General features: G+C 36.3%; 1 protein-coding gene across 1 annotated transcript; it reads left to right on the top strand.

Annotated features, from left to right (window-relative positions):
- The first annotated feature begins 338 nt into the window (after positions 1-338).
- LOC108169615 (uncharacterized) lies at positions 339-13,803 on the top strand. Its single transcript, XM_029097198.2, has 3 exons — positions 339-408; positions 1,324-1,691; positions 13,360-13,803. The coding sequence occupies exons 1-3, from the start codon at positions 339-341 to the stop codon at positions 13,669-13,671; spliced, it is 750 nt and encodes a 249-aa protein (XP_028953031.2). The 3' UTR covers positions 13,672-13,803.
- The last annotated feature ends 9,186 nt before the right edge of the window (positions 13,804-22,989 follow it).

The raw sequence follows: 22,989 nt of genomic DNA, 5'->3' as shown, positions 1-22,989 counted from the left end.
AGCTCAAAACTGATTGACCAAGAAGCTGGGCAAGTGGCCACGTGGCAACTCCTTGGCTCTTGGATTTGAATATTTTTCAAATCCAACAGTCCATATTAATTAACTATATTAAAAATTATAAAAAAAATACAGAAAAATTATTAAAAAATACAAAAAAATTTAAAAAAAATACAGAAATTTTTTTAAAATGTTATTTTTTTCTATAAATAATAAAGTTTGTGGTTGAAGAATAAAGTGTATTTAATGAGTTTATGTAATTTCATTTTAGTGTGTTTTTTTTATAGTTTATTTGATGAGTTTATGTAATTTTATTTTAGTGTGTTTTTTTTAAGTTTACCATGGATCTTCTTATTAGACTTTTCATAATATCGGACTTGCGAATCGGGAAGGTTGTTAAGACCCTAAGAGGTTGCTTGATGTGCTTAATGATGTCAAGGTATCTTAAATTTTCTCTTTTTCTTTCCATTCAAAGTACGCAGAGATATATAGTCTTCCACTGCTCACATATATTTGAGGAGGCGTGGTGGGTTCTTTCTTTGTCTGTACTTATGTGCTTTTGGGTGGAGCAGTGGTAGATTTTTTTTGGTGCCTTGGGTACTCAGTGTTTTTCTATCAACATATTGAGATTAATTTAAGCTGACTAGTCTTGAAATGACTTCTGTTTACTTCTTGGGGTTAGATTTTATCATTTTTGTTGTCTATACTCATTCCTTCTTTGATGTCTAAAGTATACTTCTTAGTTAGGAGGAAAAAGATTTGTCGAGAGAGGGTTAGAGGTTTTTTGACGTGGAACTACAAGTTAAAATAATTATAGAACCATAGCCATGCAGAAGCAGGCAGAGTTGAACCTTAAGCTAGATATGGTCTCTGTTGACTCACATCATTGTTGAAAGCTTAGAAACTTTATTGACCCTGTTGTATAATTATATTTGACTTTCCATTAAAGGAGGCAACAGATGATTTTTCAAGTTCATATAATTTAGTGAGGTTATAGTTCTGGGCTTTCCATCAAAGTTGGTAACAGTTTGAATGATGAGTTTAGTTTCTCGAGGTTTCTAAGGATGGTGCTGAGAGTAATCTTGCAAGTCAAGTACTGAATTCTATTTCTTGTGATTTTGGTTCACTTGGTGGTACCAAGTTGTAGCAACTACGAAGATTATTAGAGCTAGTATACATGGACAGTTATTTTGTTAGTACAATAATTTGCATTTTTCTATTGCGACAAGCATCGGCATTATGCAGGAGCTGTTACTTCCATCAATATGATAAATCCATGTTAACATCTAGTCTAATTTCTTCTTCTTGATGTTGGACCGATAATAGATTTGAGTTTCAATAACGTGCCATTGCTGGTTGAGGTATCCATTTACAAGGGGGGGACTTTTGCTGAATTCATAAGGCTTGCGTTCAGTCAACTCTCATGCCGTCTTTCTCATTTAGAGACCCTGAAGCTGGATATCAGGCAAGCTGTTAGCATACTTATCCCATGTTATTTGGTTGAGATCAAATATTGTCGCGTCCCTTACTCAGTTATTGTTGGCTTTCAGGTCTACAATCAGAATTATGCGTTTCCCTCGTTATCAAATCTAAAGCATTTGGAATTATTAGTGGATGCCGACTACTGTCTGTCCCTTGGTCGCTTAGCTTCTTTCATGAAGGCAGCTCCTGACTTGCGCAGCCTTGTTTTGGGGGTATGTATGTATTGTACGCCTTTGTTATTGATGGATTACCAAAGTTAAACTTGATATATGCATGAATGTCCTCTCGTGATCTCTCTGTTACCTGTATTCTCGAAGAACCAAAAGAATGAATAACGGGGTTTGTTTTGAATCTGGTTGTGTTTTGTTCTGGATGATCATGTCAAATTATGATTGAACTGAATGTAAAATTTCACTACTATACTGAAATTTTTGTAACATTGAAATTGTGATACATCATCATTTGAAATCATCCATGTTATCATATTGAGTATAAGCCATACTATAATAAGGTTTTCTTAGTTGTTTTTCGGGTTGCCCCCACTAGAAGAAATTTCTAGCTTCGTCCCTACAGAGGCCCTAAGAATAATGCTTCAGACTATCACTCGCTCAACCAAAAAAAGAAAAAGAAAGAAAGAAAGAAAGTGTTTCAATTAACATTAGAAGCATGTTGAAATCGATTGATCGAAGGAGTCGTCCCTACGCAGCTCCTACTCCAATTCAATACTTCTTTATGAGGGTATAATAGATAATAAATTTGGGTTTAAAGAGATATTAATAGTTTAGTTAAAAATCAAATGGATGCAAAAAGTAAGTTGGGTGTAGAAATATGTTACATAGATTTAAATAAAATTTTCTCAAGTTTTTGCATAAAGGGGTTTTTTAACTTAAATCATTTAATAAGATTGAAATTTAAAATAAACTTGATGTTAGATTACATATTGATTGTAATCTCTTAATGTATCCTTAATTCAAAATAATTAATGTGCCTCAGCCGCCATGCCAAATCCCAAACACAATCCTTTCGCTCTCTCTCTCCCTCCCTCCCTCAATTGGAATTTTGTGTACTCGAATGTGTTTTGTGTACTCCGAAGTTCATTAACATGACTAATTAAAAATATAATTTCCTTTTCATACACCTGCTTCAGTGACATTCGAATATTTGATTGGTTTTGATATGAAGCATGCAGCAGACTGAAAAAAACCAGCCAATTTGTCAAACGGTTATTCGAATAAAACCAGACGTTGGCCATGGAAAAATATTAGAGAGAGAGAGAGAGGCAGATTGTCTGCCCTCTAGTTATCGCTTCTCATCCCTTCTTTTCTATATGGTCACGGTTAAGTTACATTAACATTTTATATTAATTTTTTAATAGAGATAATATGACAAAAAGTAATAGGAATATAAAATGTTTACGTGGCTTAATCATGACTGTACAAATAGAAGGAGATGAAACAAGCACGGTAACAGAAGGGCAAACCATCTGCCTCTGAGAGAGAGAGGGGGAGAAACAACTTTAAATAAAGTTGGCCATGGTAAGGAGCAATAAAGATTGAGAATCTACGTGGAGCAATAAAGATTGAGAATTTCAATCTTGAAGCGGACAAGGATTGTCTGTCCTTCCTTTTTTCATGCCCTCTTGTTTGTGTGGTCACGGTTAAATTACGTCAACATTTTATATTACTATTCATTTTTGTCTTATTATTTTTATAAAAAAATAATATAAAATGTTAACGTGACTTAACCGTGACCACACAAAACAGAAGGGCATGAAAGGACATGGAAAATGAGAGGGCAGACAATCCTTGTCCCTTGGAAGCAATGCAATGAAGGAGGAAATCTCTCTCTCTCTCTCTCTCTCTCTCTCTAACATATTTCCATGGCCAAAATCTGGGGTTGCTCCCGAGGTTGCAAAGAATTTCGATTTCGATTTCAAACTGTTCGTACCGACTTAATAAAAAATAATAAAATAAAGTTGTATCTCCCCTTCTCTCTCTCTAAAAATTTTTCCATGGCCAACGTCTGGGTTTTATTTGAATAAGCTACTAAAGCCATCTGGAGAATACAATAATAACAAAGCTTTTTGTCACTAAGTAGGGTCGGCTATATGAATCCTAGAACGTCATTACGCTCAGTTCTGTGTCATGTCCTCCATTAGATCCAAGTACTCTAAGTCTTTTCTTAAGGTCTCTTCCAAAGTTTTCCTAGATCTTCCTCTACCCCTTCGGTCCTGAACCTCTATCATGTAGTCACATCTTTGAACCGGAGCGTCAGTAGGCCTTCTTTACACATGTCCAAACCACCGTAACCGATTTTCTCTCATCTTTCCTTCAATTTCGGCTACTCCTACTTTACCTCGGATATCCTAATTCCTAATCTTATCATTTCTCGTGTGCCCACACATCCAACGAAGCATTCTCATCTCCGCTACACTCATTTTATGTACGTGTTGATACTTCACCACCCAACATTTTGTGCCATACAACATCGTCGGTCTTAAGCCATCCTATAAAATTTTTCCCTGAGTTTCAGTGGCATACGGCTGAAGGAAAAATTTTGTCCTAGCTAAGAACAAGTATGAACATTTGAATACATATGCATACTATTAACTCATTAATATAGGCATGCATCCAAAAACAATTCAATAAAACCCATGACTTTCAAAGCCTAGTATATGGTGAACCAAAATAAACTCTTTAACAACATTAAAGAGAAAGAAGAATTTAGTGATTCTTTACCCTTGAAGCTCATCCTTGTTTACACAAGGGATTCACCCAAGTGGAGGGCCTTCAAGTCACCTCCAAGCTCCTTGAATCCTTCTTGTGTTTTCCTCCCTTTAGTGCTCCTTTGATGATTTGAGGAAAAATGATTTGTTCTCCAAAACACCAAAAGCTTGATGTCTCTAAGTCTCTTCACCAAGGTTGTATCTTGTGAAGATGATATGGATGATTTAAAAGAAGAAGAGATTGCTAGATGTTTCTTCCTTTAATGGCCGGCCTCTTAGAAGAAATAGAGAGAAAATGTCTCACCCAATTTCAACTAACTAACCCTTGAAGCTATAAAGTTGAATTTATACTTCATTTCTTTGGTGAGTGGCAAACTTGCAATTAAGCAAACTTTGCCCATCCAACCCTAATGGCCGGCCTCTTTGGTATTCTTGGGCTATTTGCTCATTTTGTTTTAGTTGTCATACAACTTAAACATAATGGGCCTTTTGGACCAAAACGCTTTTGGGCCCCGAAACCCAAAACCAACATATAAGCCCTATACGAACCTTTCGTAAAATTAATTAACTAATTAATTAATCTTGACCATTCATCAATTAAACCATTTAATTGCTTATCCATTTCATATAATTTCTTCACATACATCCTTACTCGGTGTACGATCCATTAGGTTCCAATTAGCGAGGTAGTGGGCGATGTTACTCTTAACTATCGATTGTGAATTGAAACCACATTTCAATTCTCCCTTTTATTGATTAGTGTTTGCTAACCATTAGGGCTTCCACAAACCATGGTTGACGCCTAGCAGCATGTCATGGTTACCCAAGCTAACTAGAAGTGGTTGGAGAACCTATCCAGTTACAATTACAATGCAATACGGTCATTCTCTAATACAATACTCTTAATCACATTGTTTAAGTGATAGTTTGTTTCATGTCTACTATCCAATGTGATACTTTCTTATATGATTCCCTTGAATATGATTTGGAACATCCTTCCTTTAGTCATATTCATTTGCTTTGGCCAAAGACTTTAGAATCATATCTTAGAGTATTCTCCCTCCACCATGGAAGGTTAGAGATCCCTTGTTGTACATTCATATGTCTACATGACTAGATAGCTTGACCCCAACAATGCCGTGGACACTCCGAGGGAATGCCATTGACAGGATCAAAGATCAAGGACCTAACCATTAGACATCTATGATGCCTCAGGTCAAAGGACTACTTTGCATATTGCAACCTTAGAGTTCTTACATGACATGTATGTTCGAACTCTGATTTGATCGTAGTTCAGTGTACTCGATTACTCTTTCGAGCACCTATGTGTCTGTCTTAGTGTCCAACACCAAATCACTTGAGACTAGTCATACTCACGCTTGAGTCAACATAACACATACTAACCTTAGCGGATTGTCAATGCCCAATTGGCAATCCTATGGCTAGGAACGTTTTAGGAATGAACATAAGAGAAAGGTCTCGATAATCTAACTCACTTAGATCACTTATCTCTTAGAACAAATACATTCCTTGGATTCACTTATTGCTTAAACACATGATACAATAAACAGTGATTAACAATAAGATTTGCCCTCCATTAAACATATAAAAGTTTAACATAATAAGTATTCCAAAAAGCTATTACATCAAATGAGTGGCTTTGTGGGCATACTTCCAACAACGGCGGTCACACAACACGTCAGATACACTCTTCCACTTCATCCATCCAACTTGTATTCTATGGTTGAGGTCTCTATCTAATTCTCCATTCTTTTGCAAGATAGATCCTAGGTAGCGAAAGCGGTCGCTCTTTGGTATTTCCTGATCTTCGATCCTTACCCCTAACTCATTTTGGCCTCCATTTGCATTGAACTTGCACTCCATATATTCTGTTTTTGATCGGCTTAGGCGAAGACCTTTAGATTCCAACATTTCTCTCCAAATGTTAAGCTTCGCATTTACTCATTCCTGAGTTTCCAAAGGTTAAGATTCCAACACTTCTCTCCAAAGATTAAAATTCCAACACTACTCACCCCTAAAGCCATCTGAAGAATGCTGGCAGAAAATAAAACATGGCCCCACTACACTGTGATAGGAACCCTAGCTTCGCCAAGCAAACACTATATAATAATCTCCATGTCCATTCAAACAAGATCACCAACTCATTCTATAAAAGAAATAAAAGGGCGAAAACCTAAGCTTCTGAGAGTGACCTCCGTTTGAACCCTGAACCCTTGAGATGGATAACAATGGCGAATTTCCAATTGAAAGGTAAATCTGTTGTTTGGAGAATTTTTATTTTCATTTGTTTAGTAATACAGCACAGGCCGGTCAAGTTTACAAAGAACTTTTTATTTGTTTGGTAATACTGCACAGGGGAATGCATCCTTTTATTAGCTACACGTTTAATTTCTTTTGTTTGTTGTTGTTTTTGTGTTTCAGGACAAGTTACATCAGGAGTTGTTGTGGCAGAAGCAGGAGAAGCCGTGGCATCAAGATTTCTTTCGTAATAATTCTAGAGCAGTGGCACACAGGTATGCAATTTGGTGGTATTATTGTTACCCTTATTATCAACTATAAATAAACAATGCAAAATCCATTTTATGAAGTAGGGGTTTAATTTATTTTGTTTGTTGTTGTTTTTGTGTTCCAGGTACACATTATATCAGGAGTGGATGGCCCAATGCAGACAGTGAGGTGGTTGTGTTTTTTTTTTTCTCTCTTTGAAGTATCGTTTAAATTTTCTTATTTATTTTAAGTCAGTTGCTTTTAATTACGTTTCTCTGCCTTTCTAAACTTTTTTATCCTACTTTTTTAGTGAACCAGTGGGTGGCTCCACATCAGCACCAAAAGCGATCGAAATCAAAGTTGAATTGCGGGGAAGGCCGACAAATAAAAAGACTCAGTACAAATTTCGCGTCGACCCAACTGATAAGGTGTCTGTCCTGACGGCACTTCTAGTGAACAAGAAGGCCCAACTACCGCAACATTATTTATTTGCCACTGATGCAACAATACTGAATGAACATAAAAGTTTCCTAAACCAAGGGATGGTTGGTGTGGGAGTCCCGAAATTGTCTGTGCTGGACTGCGTCTCCAATTTCTAATTCATATGGGAATAATTATTGATGCAACTCTAAGTTATTGGGCTTCTATTAGACCAATTGAATTATCTATTGTTGTTGTTATCTATTAGGGTCATTACATAAAAGATACCATTAGGCCCATTTAGATTTCAAACCATACCTCTATCTTTCGATGCATTTAAACCCCTTTTCTGATATGGAGAAAGGGTGAATGAAGATATGAATTTACTTTAATTCCTTTTGCATTTCTGCATTTACTTTCTTGCAATTTCCCTTTTTATCATGTCTGATCCTATCAATTGGTACTAGAGCCAGAGAACCACCGTGGATCTGTGGTTGGCCTCCATCGATCCCACACTTCCAGCACCGTGGAGAAGTGTGATGGATGAGTCTGGTGGTCTGGTGTTCTATTGGAATCCAGAAACCAATGTTTCTCCAAATCCAGCTCCGCCTCCACCACCTCTGTCACATCCCGACCCGCGAATAAAGAATATTCACAAGTTAGGGTGTGAGTCATATCTTAGCCATAGAAATAAATTCTACAACCAAGATATGGTGGAAAATTAAATTAAATTATAACAATTACACCATACATCAACAAAATCTTACATACAAAATTTTAAAATACGCAACGAAATAATTATAGCACACAAACTAATTCACAACAAAAACTACTAACAAAATAATAATTAAATTGTAACAATTCTTTCGAATACATAAAATATATGCAAATGAGATGGATGAATGTACTCACTTTCTTCTAATCTCGTCAACACATACCTAAGGCACCCAAGCCTGCACGTCCCATACCATGCTTATACCACTTGGCTCCGGATACGTTAGAATATAAGTTAACTCCCGTTCATCCCTTAAACCCAATTTTTGTAATTAAACTCTCAGTTTCCACTTTATTAAACAGGCACTTCCCCCGACGTCCAATTGTATATTCCAGCCCTGCACCCTACGCCTGACATATACAAGATTTCATTATTTTAATAATCAACCAATTGTACCCTACACTTGACATATACAAAGTTCATTATTTTATATTCAAGGCAAACTTCAGCCCTTGAATATCCTCACAATGCAAATACTCTACACAGGTGAGCACTTGACACAACACAACTCTTTTTCTTGCTTTGCAATGCATATGTATACGTCATGTGCATAATACTCACATTTTATCTTACAAACCTGCAAGCTTCAACATAAACCAATCTGATTAGTAACAAAAGTAATATAATCATAATATCAATAACAAAGTAGTAATTTATAATCCATCATATAAGGCGTTGCTCATTGACCACTCTATATATTTTTCCAATGTCTCGTCCATTTTGGTCGGGCAACCTGTTTTTATTAGAAAGGAATAGACATCCATGTTAGAGAAGATAATTGTTAAAGTGAAATACATGGTTCAAAGGCCACAAGACATGAAATCATGTCTCTAACTTTTCCCTTTCCAAACATCATCTTTTATTTTTATTTTGGCCCACCCTTCTACTTCTTCTCATCTCTCTTCCCTTATGTTCTCACTCACTGACAAACCAATTTATAAAAGATAGTATCCCAACAATTAGTAAACTGATATCATATGTGCAGCCTTTTGAATATCATTTTTTACAACAATATAAATATATATATATATATATATATATATATAGCCAATAGGAAACAATACCCAAATAATCATACCAGTTCTTACGCGCCAAAATAGGGTTTAAGCATATGCATATTTTAGCTCTTCATATAAAACTGGTTTTGCATAAATAAACACACCTGCATATGAAGCTTGCATATAAACTAGTTTTGGATAACAGTAGCCAATCCAAGACAACAATAAGAAAGGAAACAATTATGGAGAGGATAAATAAAGTATGGAAATCGTTTACCCATACACAACGAGATACAGGTTGAGTCGAATGGACTCCACAGCCCTCTCTCAGTTCCGGTTTCTGGTTTATCTCTCTCTCTCTCTCTCTCTCCACTTGATCACTTTCTTTCATCTGGCTCTCCTTACTCATTCTCTCCTTCCTTTTCACTCTTGCTTTTGCTTCGTACTCTTTTCCTTTCTTTCATCTCCTCTCACAGCTCTCCCTTTTCACTCATCATAATACACCTCATCTCTTTCTCATCATCTCAGTTTGTCAAAAAATCATAACCAAGGGTGGTGATAGTTGGCGGGGATGGATGAGGCACATGGAGTGACTCTCATGAGAGCATAGCCACAACGTCATCCATCGTCTCGTTCGTCGTGGTTGCCATTAGTGAGTGTGAATAGCCAAGCGTGGCAGTTGTTGAGTGAGAGGTGAGGTTGAGTTGATGATAAAGATATGAGGACTTGGGTTGGCAATGGCGAACTTGACGCGATGATGATCAAAAGAATCCATTTTTGGTTCCTTGGCTTTCTAATGCTGTTTTCTTCCGTTCATTTGTAGTCACGTTAATTAGACTTGCACAACTAACTATTTTTTTATTGATTGGTGTGGTGTTTTCATAGCTCTTACTAGGAGAGTAAAGAAGAAGAGAGTATAGTCTTGTAATAACAGAGTCACGCACCGGATTTAAGTGGTTTGCCAATTCGGCTACGTCCACTAGACTTGTGTTTATATTTGTAATTCACTAAAAATGAGATTTACAAAATACAATGAAAGTAGCTTGAAAAGCCATTACATAATCTACTCAAATTGGATGCTAAAGAAGGAGGGATATGAGAAAAGGAGGATTTCTTCTTTGCTGGCTTGGCGTTCTTCTTCTCCAGATCTTCTCCTTCATTTATATAGAATGTAATCATACCTCTTGTTGCTATTTGGCCATTTACGTCCCCCTTGACGTTGGAAGCTCATTTGTTCTCATATCATTGGAACATTTGGAATGATAGATTGAAGCATTTAAGAAAGAATATAGACAAATAATTGAAAATTCCCCTAGGCTAGTGAGTAAGCACTCTAAAACATCAACAACATATTGCCACATGCATGTCAATACATACACATACATAGTCTATGACCCTATATAGACTCACACCTCTCCAAACTTGGGGGATGAATCATCACACTACATTAACTCAACTTGCCAACTCACTAAAAACTCAACACTTAGCCATACGTACAAGCTATAGACTTCCCACCTCCACACCCTAATTATTATCTTCTATTAATTACCAACTTCCACCTCACCCTTTAGAGAAAAATGAAATAAGCAAAAACTACTCAAATAATCCCACATGAAGCTCGGCTATAGCAATGATAATTGCCATTAGCAAGTAAAAATAACTTTAGGGCCTACCAAAAACAATCTAATACATATATAAGTTATGTACAAAATTACAAAACTACAATGAGGATGGCAAACACTAGAAACCTCTCTAGTTGGAGAAATTTGAGTTTAAAAGTACTAGCTAGGCTTAGATATTTTCTTGTAGTGAAAGGATCCCTACTAACTTACATGTTAAAAATACGCGTTTTTTTTTTTAAATTTTTTTTTTTACTCATAGCGTATATAAGGAACCCAATAAAATTATAACTTCGCACATACATACATACATACATACATATATATATATATAATTTTTTTATTAAATACGGGGTATTACAACATCCTCCTCCTCCCGATCACTACCATATTCCATAAGAGTATAGGCCCACATTTCCCTACTCCAGTTGTACTTATCGACCGCTAGATTACCTAGCCTCATGTATGCCTGAGCTTCTCGTAGCTCCTACATGTACCCAGTGGCGGGTCTAGACTTTTATCATTGGGTGGTCCCAGTATTGGAGTTGAATGGAAAGAGTCTGGATCTTTCCCATCAAAGGCCCATGATCAAGTGATCCGGGCCGTTGAAATTTGATCCAGGATCTCTTCCCGAGTTAAACTATCCGAAATCGGATTGAACCCATCAAAATTGGTGTTGTACCATTCGAAATAACATTGTTTAAACTAATCGAGTATGATTTTCATGTATTATATCGTTCCATGTTCTTAATTTCTACACATTCAATTATTAAAACAAAAATTCATATCAATTAATGGAGCTAAAAACTTATGTATTTTTGTTCAAAAACAAAACATATATATATATATATATATTATATAAATAGAAATTAACCATCACATGATCAAATCAATATAAAAAAATCATAAATTACAATCCAAGCACTAACAAGTATCTATTAAGAATCTAACATTTTTATCCGATACACATCAATTTAATGGCATTCTATTTTGGACTAAAATTAGAAAACTTATTTTAATTTAGAAATTAGGACACTATTAAAATAACAAAAATAAAATTAAGAAATGAAGTGGTGGTTGAGAGGAGAGAGGTGGACATGTGGTGGCTTGGGCAGGCGGTTTTCTGGTTCCATCTTCACGAACATGCAAAGGCATTGTCCGTTGTTGAATCGCTTTTTCGAAATAGAGGACCTATAGATGAGGTAGATTAATTATTACCTATGATTATATTCTTTTTGTTGCCTGGATGTCGGGCTGGCTTTTTCGAAACAGAAAACTGCTCTTAATATTTGCCTTTTGTTGCTGGATGTCGGGATGGCCATTTAGTTCACCCATTGTTTTCAAGGCATGGTACTGTTGAATTTTATATCTGCTGAAGCCTTTTACCTTAGCATCATGTTGGTGATCCTCCTCCTCTACACCCAAATGAAAGAGGAGGAATATTTATATCTGTCTAAAGTCTAATTGTTTGTTGATTGAACAGTGTAAGAAAGAAGCGATGATCACTTATGAATTATTCTTTGATTGATGGTATATTTCTCTTAAGTTGGTTTACTGGAAGAAAGGGTACTAATTTTTCTTTGACTGCAATCTGTTGTTGAGTTGTTTTTTGCAAAACAATTGAATCTATTTAACTGCACTTTTATTTTCCACCTTGGTTCATCTTGAATTCTATGAATTCAATGGGTTTATGTCATTTTTCTTTAAAAAAATTGTCTTCTTGACAGTAGTTGGCACTGTTGCCGGAAATTGCCCTTTTATCTTACACTATGTTTGGATGAGGGAAATAAATTTGGAATTTGAATTAAAGACATAATTTATAAATTGACATCCACCAATTCCCTTGTTTGGATTCATAAATAGAGAAATTTTGAATTTCCGCATGGAAAAAATTTTTGGAATTTGGGACCTCCAATTCCCAAGTTTAAATTTCATGTAAATAGGTGTCATTTTCCAATTTCTATGATTGAGAGTTAAAAAAAAAAATCCATATTCAATTCTATTGTTCTTTTAGGTTACCCAAACAAGAAAATTCACAAATTCTATAGAATAAAATTCCATCATTTAAATTTCAATCATTTTAAAATTCCTTAGTAATCTTAAATTTCTTCATCCAAAAATAGTTCTGCTTTACTGAATTTTATTTTTCCGTTTTCCATTTTTGTTTTAGTGGTTTTTTTTTTCTTTATTCATTCATTCTTTCTTTCCTTCTATTTTCTGTTTTTTTTTTTTTAAAAACACGGTAGTCTTCTTTTTTGTCCAATTCAATTTTTAATTGAAGTCCTTTAATTATTTGGAGCCTTTATGTTTGTGTTGAACTTCGTGAGTTATTAGGAGTAGTAGTCTTTGGTTTAATTTCTCTTTTCAGTCAAGTAGTTATCTTTTGTTGCCATTTATTATTATGGTATGATGGTATTCCTCTTCACTTATAAGTGAGAGGCAAAAATGAAAGGTTCCAAATGTTCCTGTAAATTCTTGTTCGAGTCTCGTTGAAGGCAAATTCGATACTAAATTAAGTTGCTTGGCCGAACTCACCCTCTCCTTAGTGTGAAAATATGTCGTCATACTAAAAAAAAAGCCGACTACTGTCTGTCCCTTGGTCGCTTAGCTTCTTTCATGAAGGCAGCTCCCGACTTGCGCAGCCTTGTTTTGGGGGTATGTATGTATTGTATGCCTTTGTTATTGATAGGTTACCAAATAAAAGTTGATATATGTATGAATGTTTTTGTGCGTTCATATCCTCTCATCTCTCTGTTACCTGTATTCTCGAAGAACCAAAAGAATGAACAACGGGGTTTGTTTTGAATCTGGTCTTGTTTGCTTTCCTTGTTGCAGTTGGAATTTGGAACCTCCAACGAGGACATGGCAATACTAGAGAAAGTTTCCAAACAACCCCATCACTGCCTCAAGGTGGTAGAAATAGCAGGGTATCGGGGTCACAAGTGTTGCGTAAAGCATGTCAGGTACTTGGTGAAGAATGCTGTTGCACTGGAGAAGATTGTTATAAATCCTATCCGGTTTTGGTGTTGGCCTACGGGAATGGAGATCAATTACCTACTGGAGAACGAGGAAGCGAATGCAAGAGATCATGCCATCCAACACCTCAAGGAAAAAGTGCCTGCTAGTGTAGAATTTGTGTGCCTGTAGGAGTGCAGCGCCGCAGTGTTTTTTTGTTAAATGATAGATTTTGTTAGATTAGATGTTAAGTTAGTTACCGAGGGAACCCACACTGCAGTGATTATATTATTAAATAATGTCTACAGTTTATATTAGTGTCAACTCTGAGCCTTTGACTTACTTTTGTTTACTCGGATCATAGGGTCCGAGCAAGATCAAATTTTTCTGCCTGTCTTAATTCGGACCTAAACCCTAAAGCCCAATAGACAACTTATCCCAGCACACATTAATTCGGCCCTTAAATTCAAAAGCCCAATGGAGAACTTATCCCAGCCCACATTAATTCGGCCCTTAAATTCAAATATTGGTTCTCCCGATGCTGATTTAATCAAACCTTTTATTTCCCGCACATCAGGGTTATATTGTCAGAGGACGATGGAGTTGTCCGAAGTTGTGCGACGGATCGGAGATCCTCCCAAATATTGTAAGGTTTTATGGAAAACTTCAACCATTGAGCCAAATGCTCACAATTACCAATCTTGTTGCGGCAAGTGTGCACATTTAAGGCTAGTATGGTATTGTTGTGCTTTTTAAAAAAACTACTTCTACTGTGTTGTGAGAATAAACAGTTGTAAAATAAAATTGTTAAGTATTTGGTAATTTTTTTTTTTTGTAAACGTGCTTTTAATAAAAGAAGCAGTGTCTGAGTGTCTGGTAAACTTTTATATATATTGTTTTGAATATGTTAAATGACTAAAAAAGATATAGTATTTAATGTGACATAATAATTGTCAAAGGCATAATAACGTGTGGGGGGTATACTTGCCATTTGAAATTGGTGGTCCTGCATTGTCTTATGAATTTATACGTTTCTAAGTTGGGAAATTGGCGGTGGTGTCCACCACTTCAATTTTCGGGACTCCCTCACCATCTATCCCATGGCATCGGAAACTCAAAGATTCGTTCATTGTTTTGGGTTTGATGTTGAATAGTATTTGCAATAATTATTCCCATATGAATTAACGTCAACAGAAATTGGAGACAGAGTTCAGCACGTACAGTTTCGGGACTCCCACACCCACCATCCCCTGGTCTAGGAAATTTTTATCTTCATTCATTACTGCCATATCGATGGAAAAGAAATAACCCTGCGGTAGTTGGGCCTTCTTGTCCATTAGAAGTACCCTCAAGACATACGCCTTATCAGATGGGTCGATGCGAAATTTGTACTGACTCTATTTGTCAACCTTCCCCTCAATTCTACTTTGATTTCGATCGTTTTTTGTGCTGATGTGGAGCCACCCACTGGTTCATTGAAAAAGAGGAACAAAAAAGTTTAGAGAGACAAAAAGAAACGTAATTCAAAGCATCTAACATAAAATAAATAAGGAAAAAACGACACTTAAACAAAAAAAACAACCACCTCAGTGTCAGCATTGCAGAAATATTAGCAGCTGCCTTTTCGTGATCCCCTTGGACTATAGGCAACAATTCTTGATATCTTGTCCCTGGAACACAAAAACAGCAACAAACAAAAGAAATTAAACCCCTACTTCTTAAAATGGATAAAGAGAAACATAAATCTTACCAAAAAGAGCACGAACATACCAATATGCAAGTCATTTTGCATTGTTTATTTATATTATCAACAATAATACTACCAAATTGCATACCCCTGTGCCACTGCTGCTGCAGAATTATTACGAAAGAACTCCTCTTCAAGCCACGACTGCTCCTATTAGACTTAATACGTTCATGTAATATTAAAACTACCCCTGTGCCACTGCTGCTGCAGAATTATTACGAAAGAACTCCTCTTCAAGCCACGACTGCTCCTATTGGACTTAATACGTTCATGTAATATTAAAACACCATTGTACTAACCTTGTGAGGAAATCCTTCAATGCACAACAAGGACTGAAATTGAAGCTGTTCCCATCATACTCATATTCTTGATGTATATCGATGGTAATTTTTCTTATTTTTGTTTTTGTTGATGGTTGTGGGTTGAACGCAAAATAGATGTTTGATTGTGTAAAAATTTATGTATATACAAAATATTTCCACATTTAGAATATCGTCAAGGATTATGTAAGGTAGAAATCATTAGAAAAAAAAAAAAAAGTCAATAAATTTAGGAGGTGTAAAATTACTACATGCTTTGGGGTTTGGAGCATTCCATATTCTTTGTTGCCGCTTCAGTCTTGTGACTTGATGGTCCTGCATCGTCTTATGAATTTATACGTTTCTAAGTTGGGAAATTGGCGGTGATGTCCACCACTTCAATTTTCGGGACTCCCACACCATTTATCCCATGGTGTCAGAAACTCAAAAGATCCGTTCATTGTGTTGGGTCTGTTGTCGAATAATATTTGCAATAATTATTCCCATATGAATTAAGGTCAAGAGAAATTGGAGGCGGAGTCCAGCACGTACAGTTTTGGGACTCCCACCCCCACCATCCCCTGGTCTAGGAAACTTTTATCTTCATTCACTACTGACATATTGGTGGAAAAGAAATAACCCTGATGTAGCTGGGCCTTCTTGTTCATTAGAAGTACCCTTAAGGCAGACGCCTTATCAGTTGGGTCAACGCGAAATTTCTACTGACTCATTTATTTGTCAGCCTTCCCCGCAATTCTACTTTGATTTCAATCGTTTTTTGGTGCTGATGTGGAGCCACCCACTGGTTCATTGAAAAAAAGGATAAAAACATTTAGAGAGGCAGAGAGAAACGTAATTAACAGCAACTGACATAAAATAAATAAGGAAATTTAAACGACACTTAAAAAGAAACAAAAAAAAAAAAAAAAAAACCACCACCTCAGTGTCTGCATTGTAGAAATATTAGCGGTCGCCCCTTGGTGATCCCACTGGACTATGTGTAACAACTCCTGATATATCTTGTACCTGGAACACAAAAACAGCAGCAAACAAAAGAAATTAAACCCTTACTTCTTAAAATGGATAAAGAGAAACAAAAATCTTACCAAAAAGAGCATGCACACACCAATATGCAAGCCATTTTGCATTGTTTATTTATATTATCAACAATAATACTACCAAATTGCATACCCCTATGCCACTGCTGCTGCAAAATTATTACGAAAGAACTCCTCTTGAAGCCACGACTGCTCCGGTTAGACTTAATACGTTCATGTAATATTAAAACATCATTGTACTAACCTTGTGAGGACATCCTTCAATGCACAGCAAAGACTGAAGTTGAAGATGCTCCTGTCGTACTCATATTCTTAATGTATATCGATGGTAATTTTCCTTATTTTTGTTTTTGTTGATTGTTGTGGGTTGAACGCAAAATAGATGTCTGATTGTGTAAACATTTATGTATATACAAAATATTTCCACATTTAGAATATCATCAAGGATCGTGTAAGGTAGAAATCATTAAAAAAAAATGGGTCAATAAATTCAGGAGGTGTAAAATTACTATCCATCGATAAATCCATGTTGGAAAAGGATAAAACTTCGAAATCACTATCCATCGATAGCACATGCTTTGGGGTTTGGAGCATTCTATAGTCTTTGTTGCCGCTTCAGTCTTGTGACTTGATGGTCCTGCATTGTCTTGTGAATTTATACGTTTCTATGTTGGCAAATTGGCGATGATGTCCACCACTTCAATTTTCGGGATTCCCACACTATCTATCCCATGGCATCAGAAACTCAAAGATACGTACATTGTTTTGAGTCTGACGTCGAATAGTATTTGCAATAATTATTCCCATATGAATTAATGTCAAGAGAAATTGGAGGAAAATAAATAACTAACACTGGGTACGACCTTTTTTACTCCTGCCATAACGGTGGAAAATAAATAACCCTGTAGTAGCTGGGCCTTCTTGTTCATTAAAAGTAACCTCAGGACAAACGCCTTATCAGTTGGGTCGACACGAAATTTGTACTGACTCTTTTTATTTGTCAACCTTCCCCGGAACTCTACTTTGATTTCGATTGTTTTTGGTGTTGATGCGGAGCCACCCACTGGTTCACTGAAAAAGAAGGATAAAGGAGTTTAGAGAGACAAAGAGAAACGTAATGAGAAGCAACATACATAACATAAATAAGAAAATTTCTTTTTAAGGTAGCTCAAACCAGTTTGCAATACTTGTAGATATCAAAGTAGAGGGCAGTACAAGTAGAAAGATTGTTATTCTAGTAAAAACTCAAAAGGTTGAAAAAAGATTAATTTGCATCTACTTTAATCCCAATTAGTTTTTGGGTATGATGTCGAATAGTATTTGCAATAATTATTCCCATATGAATTAATGTAAAGGGAAATGGGAGACGGAGTCCAGCACGTACAGTTTCGGGACTCCCACACCCAACATCCCCTAGTCAAGGAAACTTTTATCTTCATTCACTACTGCCATATCGGTGGCAAAGAAATAACCCTACAGTAGCTGGGCCTTCTTGTTCACTAGAAATACCGTAAGGACAGACTCCTTATGTGTTAGGTCGACACGAAATTTGTACTGACTCTTTTTATTTGTTAGCCTGCCCTACAATTATACTTTGATTTTGATCGTTTTTGGTGCTGATGTGGAGCCACCCACTTGCTCACTGAAAAAGAAGGACAAAAGAGTTTTGAGAGACATAGAGAAGCGTAATATAAAATAGATAAGAAAATTTAAACAGCACTTAAACTCAACTTGATATTCTTTTTAAGGCCGCTTAAACCAGTTTGCAGTACTTGCATATATCAAAGCAGATGGCAGTACAAGTAGAAAGATTGTTATTCTAGTAAAAACTCAAAAGGTTGAACAAAGATTAATTTGCATCTACTTTGATCCCAATTAGTTTTGGGTCTGATGTCGAATTGAATATGCAATAATTATTCTCGTATGAATTAATGTCAAGCGAAATTGAAGACGGAGTCCAGCACGTACATTTTCGGGACTCCCACACCCACCATCCTATGGTCTAGCAAACTTTTATCTTCATTCAATATTGTCATATGGGTGGCAAAGAAATAACCATGCGGTAGCTGAGCCTTCTTGTTCACTACAAGTACCCTCATGACAGACTCTTTATGAGTTGGGTCAACGCGAAATTTGTATTGACTCTTTTTTTTTGTCGGTCTTCCTTGCAATTCTATTTTGATTTCGATCATTTTTGGTGCTGATGTGGAGCCACCCACTGGTTCACTGAGAAAGAAGGACAAAAGAGTTTAGAGAAAAAGAGAGAAACGTAACGGAAGTAACTAACATAAAATAAATAAGAAAATTTAAACGACACTTAAACTCCATTTGATTTTCTTTTTAAGGCAACTCAAACCAGTTTGCAGTACTTGTAGTACTTGCAGATATCAAAGCAGAGGGCAATACAAGTAGAAAGATTGTTATTCTAGTAAAAACTCAAAAGGTTCAACAAAGATTAATTTGCATATGTTTTAATCCCAATTAGTTTTGGGTCTGATGTCGAATAGTATTTGCAATAATTATTCCCATATGAATTAATGTCAAGAGAAATTGGAGACGGAGTCCAGCACGTACAGTTTCGGGACTCCCACACCCATCATCCCCTGATCAAGGAAACTTTTATCTTGATTCACTACTGCCATATCGGTGGCAAAAATATAACCCTGCAGTAGCTAGGGCTTCTTGTTCACTAGAAGTACCCTCAGGACAAACTCTTTATATGTTGGGTCGACTCGAAATTTGTACTGACTCTTTTTATTTGTCGGTCTGCCTTACAATTCTACATTAATTTTGATCGTGTTTGGTGCTGATGTGGAGCCACCCACTAGTTCACTGAAAAAGATGGACAAAAGAGTTTAGAGAGACAGAGAGAAACGTAATGAAAAGTAGCTGACGTAAAATAAATAAGAAAATTTAAACGACACTTAAACTCAACTTGATATTCCTTGTAAGGCGGCTTAAACCAGTTTGCAGTACTTGCATATATCGAAGCAGATGGCAGTACAAGTAGAAAGATTGTTATTCTGGTAAAAACCTAAAAGGTTGAACAAAGATTAATTTGCATATACTTTGATCCCAATTAGTTTTGGGTCTGATGTCGAATAGTATATGCATATACTTGTTCACTAGAAGTACCCTAAGGACAAACTCCTTATGTGTTAGGTCGACATGAAATTTGTACTGACACTTTTTATCTGTCAGCATGCCTTACAATTCTACTTTGATTTTGATTGTGTTTGGTGCTGATGTGGAGCCACCCACTGGTTCACTGAAAAAGAAGGACAAAAGAGTTTAGAGCGACAGAGAGAAACGTAACGAAAAGCAGCTGACATAAAATAAATAAGAAAATTTAAATGACTCTTAAACTCAACTTGATATTCTTTTTAAGGTGGCTTAAACCAGTTTGCAGTACTTGCAGATATCAAAGCAGAAGGCCGTACAAGTAGAAAGATTGTTATTCCAGTAAAAACTCAAAAGGTTGAACAAAGATTAATTTTGTGTCTACTTTGATCCCAATTAGTTTTGGGTTTGATGTCAAATAGTATATGTAATAATTATTCCCATATGAATTAATGTCAAGAGAAATTGAAGACGGAGTACAACACGTACAATTTCGGGACTCCCACACCCACCACCCCGTGATCTAGGAAACTTTTATCTTCATTCTCTACTGCCATATCGGTGGCAAAGAAATAACCCTGCGGTAGCTGGGCCTTCTTATTCATTAGAAGTACCCTCATGATAGACTCTTTATGAGTTGGGTCAACATGAAATTTGTACTGACTCCTTTTTTTGTTGTCAGCCTTCCCTGCAATTCTACTTTGATTTCGATTGTTTTTGGTGTTGATGTGGAGCCACCCACTGATTCACTGAAAAAAGAAGGACAAAAGAGTTTAGAGAGATAGAGAGAAACATAATGAGAAGCAACTGACATAAAATAAATAAGAACATTTAAACGACACTTAAACTCAACTTGATTTTCTTTTTAAGGCAGCTCAAACTAATTTGCAGCACTTGCAGATATCAAAGTAGAGGGCTGTACAAGTAGAAAGATTGTTATTCTAGTAAAAACTCAAAGGGTTTAACATAGATTAATTTGCTTCTACTTTAATCCCAATTAGTTTTGGGTCTGATGTCGAATAGTATTTGCAATAATTATTCCCATATGAATTAATGTCAAGAGAAATTGGAGAAGGAGTCCAGCACGTACAGTTTCGAGGCTCCCACACCCACCATTCCCTGATCAAGGAAACTTTTATCTTCATTCACTACTGCCATATCGGTGGCAAAGAAATAACCCTGCAGTAGCAAATAACCCTGTAGTAGCTGGACCTTCTTGTTCGCTAGAAGTACCCTTAGGACAAACCCCTTATGTGTTGGGTCAACTCAAAATTTGTACTGACTCTTTTTATTTGTCAGCCTGCCCTACAATTCTACTTTGATTTTGATCGTTTTTGGTCCTGATGTGGAGCCACCAACTGGTTCACTGAAAAAGAAGGACAAAAGAGTTTTGAGAGACAGAGAGAAACGTAATGAAAAGTAGCTGACATAAAATAAATAAGAAAATTTAAAAGACACTTAAACTCAACTTGATATTCTTTTTAAGGCGGCTTAAACCAGTTTGCAGTACTTGCGGATATCAAAGCAGAAGGCAGTACAAGTAGAAGGATTGTTATTCTAGTAAAAACTCAAAGGGTTGAACAAAGATTAATTTGCGTCTACCTTGATCCCAAAATTGGGTCTGATGTCGAATAGTGCAATAAGTATTCCCATATGAATTAAGATCAAGTGAAATTAACAATACAACAAAATTTATCAATAAACCCACAAAAACACCAAAATACAAATAAATCAACAACAGCAGCATTGAGAGATGCCATAGTGCTGAGATCGTCCATCAGCATATCTTTCAACAGCACTTGATAGAAAGATTAAAAAAAAGAAAAAGAAGAAAGCTCTATCTCTAACGAGCTAAAATTTCAAAGATATTTGAAAACCGTTTTCATCTCTCAGAACGGTTTGAATTGGTTGCAAGAGGAGTTGTCATCACTCGGGGAAACACAAGATGAGAATGTATTTCAACTTCTCTGGGCAGAGAAGCCTAAATGTTTACGGAGGAGTCAGCCTTCGATAATCTTCGACGCTACATTTCTCCATCTCCAAGCACCCATCCTTGGAAAAACTCTTGACCCCCCAAACCTGTCCATTTCAAATCCAACCATCACCTTCTGGAGTTCCACCTATGGTGAACAAACCGAGTTGCATTACCCCCAGACCTTACTTCATGTCTTGGTCAAGCTCCGGATAAACGAAAGAATAAGCCTCCATAAGAGTAGCCCACCACTTCAAAGATGTCAAACTTGACCGGAATCTGCTATCACTCCACCAAGATATAGGGTCAATGCAATACATAATATATGCTCGAAAAGAGTAGAACTGCTAGAGGACACGACAGGCGGTGAACTCAAAGAAATGCCTCCACGTTCAAGTTCGAAAAGTAAAAGGTTGGAACAAAGTACTAACTGAGCATTAAAAGGAAGTAATGCGAGCGCAGTAAGGGAGAGGGATTGTAGTGGTCATGGCCTGGGCATCCAGACTTTCATAAGCATGGATTTTTTGCAGGGGAACGAGGATTTGCAAGACAACGAAGATATCTGAAATGCAGAGTGCTCTTGGAGTTGTTGAGAAAGGGATAGTTTGGCTGTCTCAGTACTCTTTGCTTCTTCTGTGATGTGTTCCCTGTAAAAAAGTGGTCATGTTTCTTTGTTCCGCACGAGCTAAAGGATTGCATCATTAGGAGAAAACGGAACATGGAAACCACTTGAGAGCCGTTATTATAATTCTAAAAATGGCATGTCAACATCAATATTTTGGGAAACGGATCCTCTCCGGATACCTTCCACCAACTCCATCAAATCCATCAATTCGGATCTTTGAAATTTGATCAAACAACTAAAAGCATGAGTCCACTTTAAAAATTATAATAATTTTAGCTGTTAAATCAAAGTTTCAAACACTGATGCGCCAGAAACATCTTTCGTAATCCCATAAAATTTCCCAATAACTTTCATTGTTTTGAAAACTTAATTCCCATCAATCAATTATAGAAAGCTAGAGTTTCAAACATGTTAACTAAATCAAACAAAACATGAAACACAAAGCTAAAAAGCCTTATACACAAAATGAAGTTGACTATATGAATTTTATAATCCTACTACGCTCGGTTTTACGCAAAGTCTCATGTTAACAAAAGCTAAAAACAAAAAAAATCACAAAATTCTAATCACACCACGAAGAGAATTTCAAAGTTTCAAACAATGGCCCATTTCCCAACAGTAGTTAAACCCACAGAAGAGAAACAGAAACAGAGTTATATGTGAAAAGCCCAATCGTTGTGTGCACCCAG

This window comes from Malus domestica, chromosome 02 (genome assembly GCF_042453785.1).
Source record: "Malus domestica chromosome 02, GDT2T_hap1".
Taxonomy (NCBI): domain Eukaryota; kingdom Viridiplantae; phylum Streptophyta; class Magnoliopsida; order Rosales; family Rosaceae; genus Malus; species Malus domestica.
This window is presented reverse-complemented; position numbering and strand designations above follow the sequence as displayed.